Here is a 1,420-nt window from a genome sequence, read left to right on the forward strand (position 1 = left end):
TTTTTAAATTAAGATATCTTTTCAAATTCTTGATTCTAAATAATTTGATTTTCCGGATTCTGGTCAGAATTATTTAGTATTAAGATTATGATTAGTTTCCCACTCCAAATCGACTTAGTTAGATTTTTATCCCTCCAAATTTTTCCATTCCAGATGTCATTAATACTTAAACTCTTGTAAGGATTCAATAAGATAAAGTTTAGGTGCAACTAAGATTATCCCTTGCAAATAGATAATACATCAAATTCCTAGATCTTGGATTTCTTGAGTTTGATTCTTGTATATAGGATTTCTTAACCGATGATATTAATTATATCAACAAGAGCACTTATTGAAATATCCTCCAACATATATATAAACACATCATACCGTAGCTTCGAAAACATAGTTTCCAATCCTAAGTTTCCGCAGCCTTAAACTCATCAATACCATATCCAACCATATGGCTCCATCAAAATTAAAGAAAACGAGAAAACCCACTTTCAAGAATGCGTCCTCTCCGACAACCGCCATACAATCACTTCCAAAAGACATGTTGGTAGAGGTGGTTGCAAGGGTAGCTTCTCATTCTTTCACTGACCTTCACAGCATGAAAATGTGTTGTTGGGATTTTCTTGATGCTTCCGAAGATAGTTACGTTTGGCAACAAGTTTCTCTGGACAAGTTCCCACTAATCCAATGGTTTCCTAATGACAAAGCATTGTCCTTTTTAAAACGTTGCAAGCAAAGCGGAAACATAGAATGTGTGTGCAGAGATGGATTTATAGAATTCTTCTGTCATCCAAACGAAAATATGGGTGATCTTGAAATCTTGAAGGTGGCTGCTGAAAAGGGTCACATGGAAGCAAAATATATGTATGGTATGATATTATTATGCTCCGAAGATAATGAGTTAAGAAGAAAAGGGCTTGAACATATGCGTTTTTTGAGGAAGTCCATGTGTGTCATAGCATGTAGAAAAAAGGTGGAACAATTTGCACAACATTTATGGATAAATAGAGCATTAGTGCGAAATCAATCCCCTCTTTGTCGTCATAAGAGTATATGCAATGGATGGAGATTGAAGAAAGGTCGATGGATATTACTGGATGAAGATGATGATGATGATGATTTTCACTCGTGCGAATATTGTCGATGGGATCATGAGTTAAACTTTTTTTACAATTTATTCGGTGTTGCTTAGTATAGTTTCAGTGAATAATTGTATTTTAAAGCAAGTTTATGTAATTTTTCTTCTCTGCATTTTGTTTATGTAGACACATTAGAGTGGCACATGTACCTGCTTTCTCTTTCTATCGAATGTTAAAATTTGGCAAATTAATTTTTTTTTCAATTTGTTTTATGTGTTTTGAAGTTTTGATAAACGCTTTCAATTTCGTCAATATTTTTACAAACATGCATCTTGATCGCTTTAGAAAAA

At 33.5% G+C, this 1,420-nt stretch overlaps 1 protein-coding gene across 1 annotated transcript; it reads left to right on the forward strand.

Annotated features, from left to right (window-relative positions):
- The first annotated feature begins 442 nt into the window (after positions 1-442).
- LOC113857554 (putative F-box protein At1g67623) lies at positions 443-1,183 on the forward strand. The gene has a single exon (XM_027489572.1). It carries the CDS (start codon positions 443-445, stop codon positions 1,181-1,183), a length of 741 nt encoding a protein of 246 aa, XP_027345373.1.
- The last annotated feature ends 237 nt before the right edge of the window (positions 1,184-1,420 follow it).

This window comes from Abrus precatorius, unplaced genomic scaffold (genome assembly GCF_003935025.1).
Source record: "Abrus precatorius isolate BTA unplaced genomic scaffold, Abrus_2018 Scaffold1, whole genome shotgun sequence".
NCBI classification, from domain to species: Eukaryota; Viridiplantae; Streptophyta; class Magnoliopsida; order Fabales; family Fabaceae; genus Abrus; species Abrus precatorius.

Excerpts from the sequence above, each read along its gene's own strand:
- LOC113857554 (XM_027489572.1), top strand. The coding sequence starts at position 443 with ATGGCTCCATCAAAATTAAAGAAAACGAGAAAACCCACTTTCAAGAAT.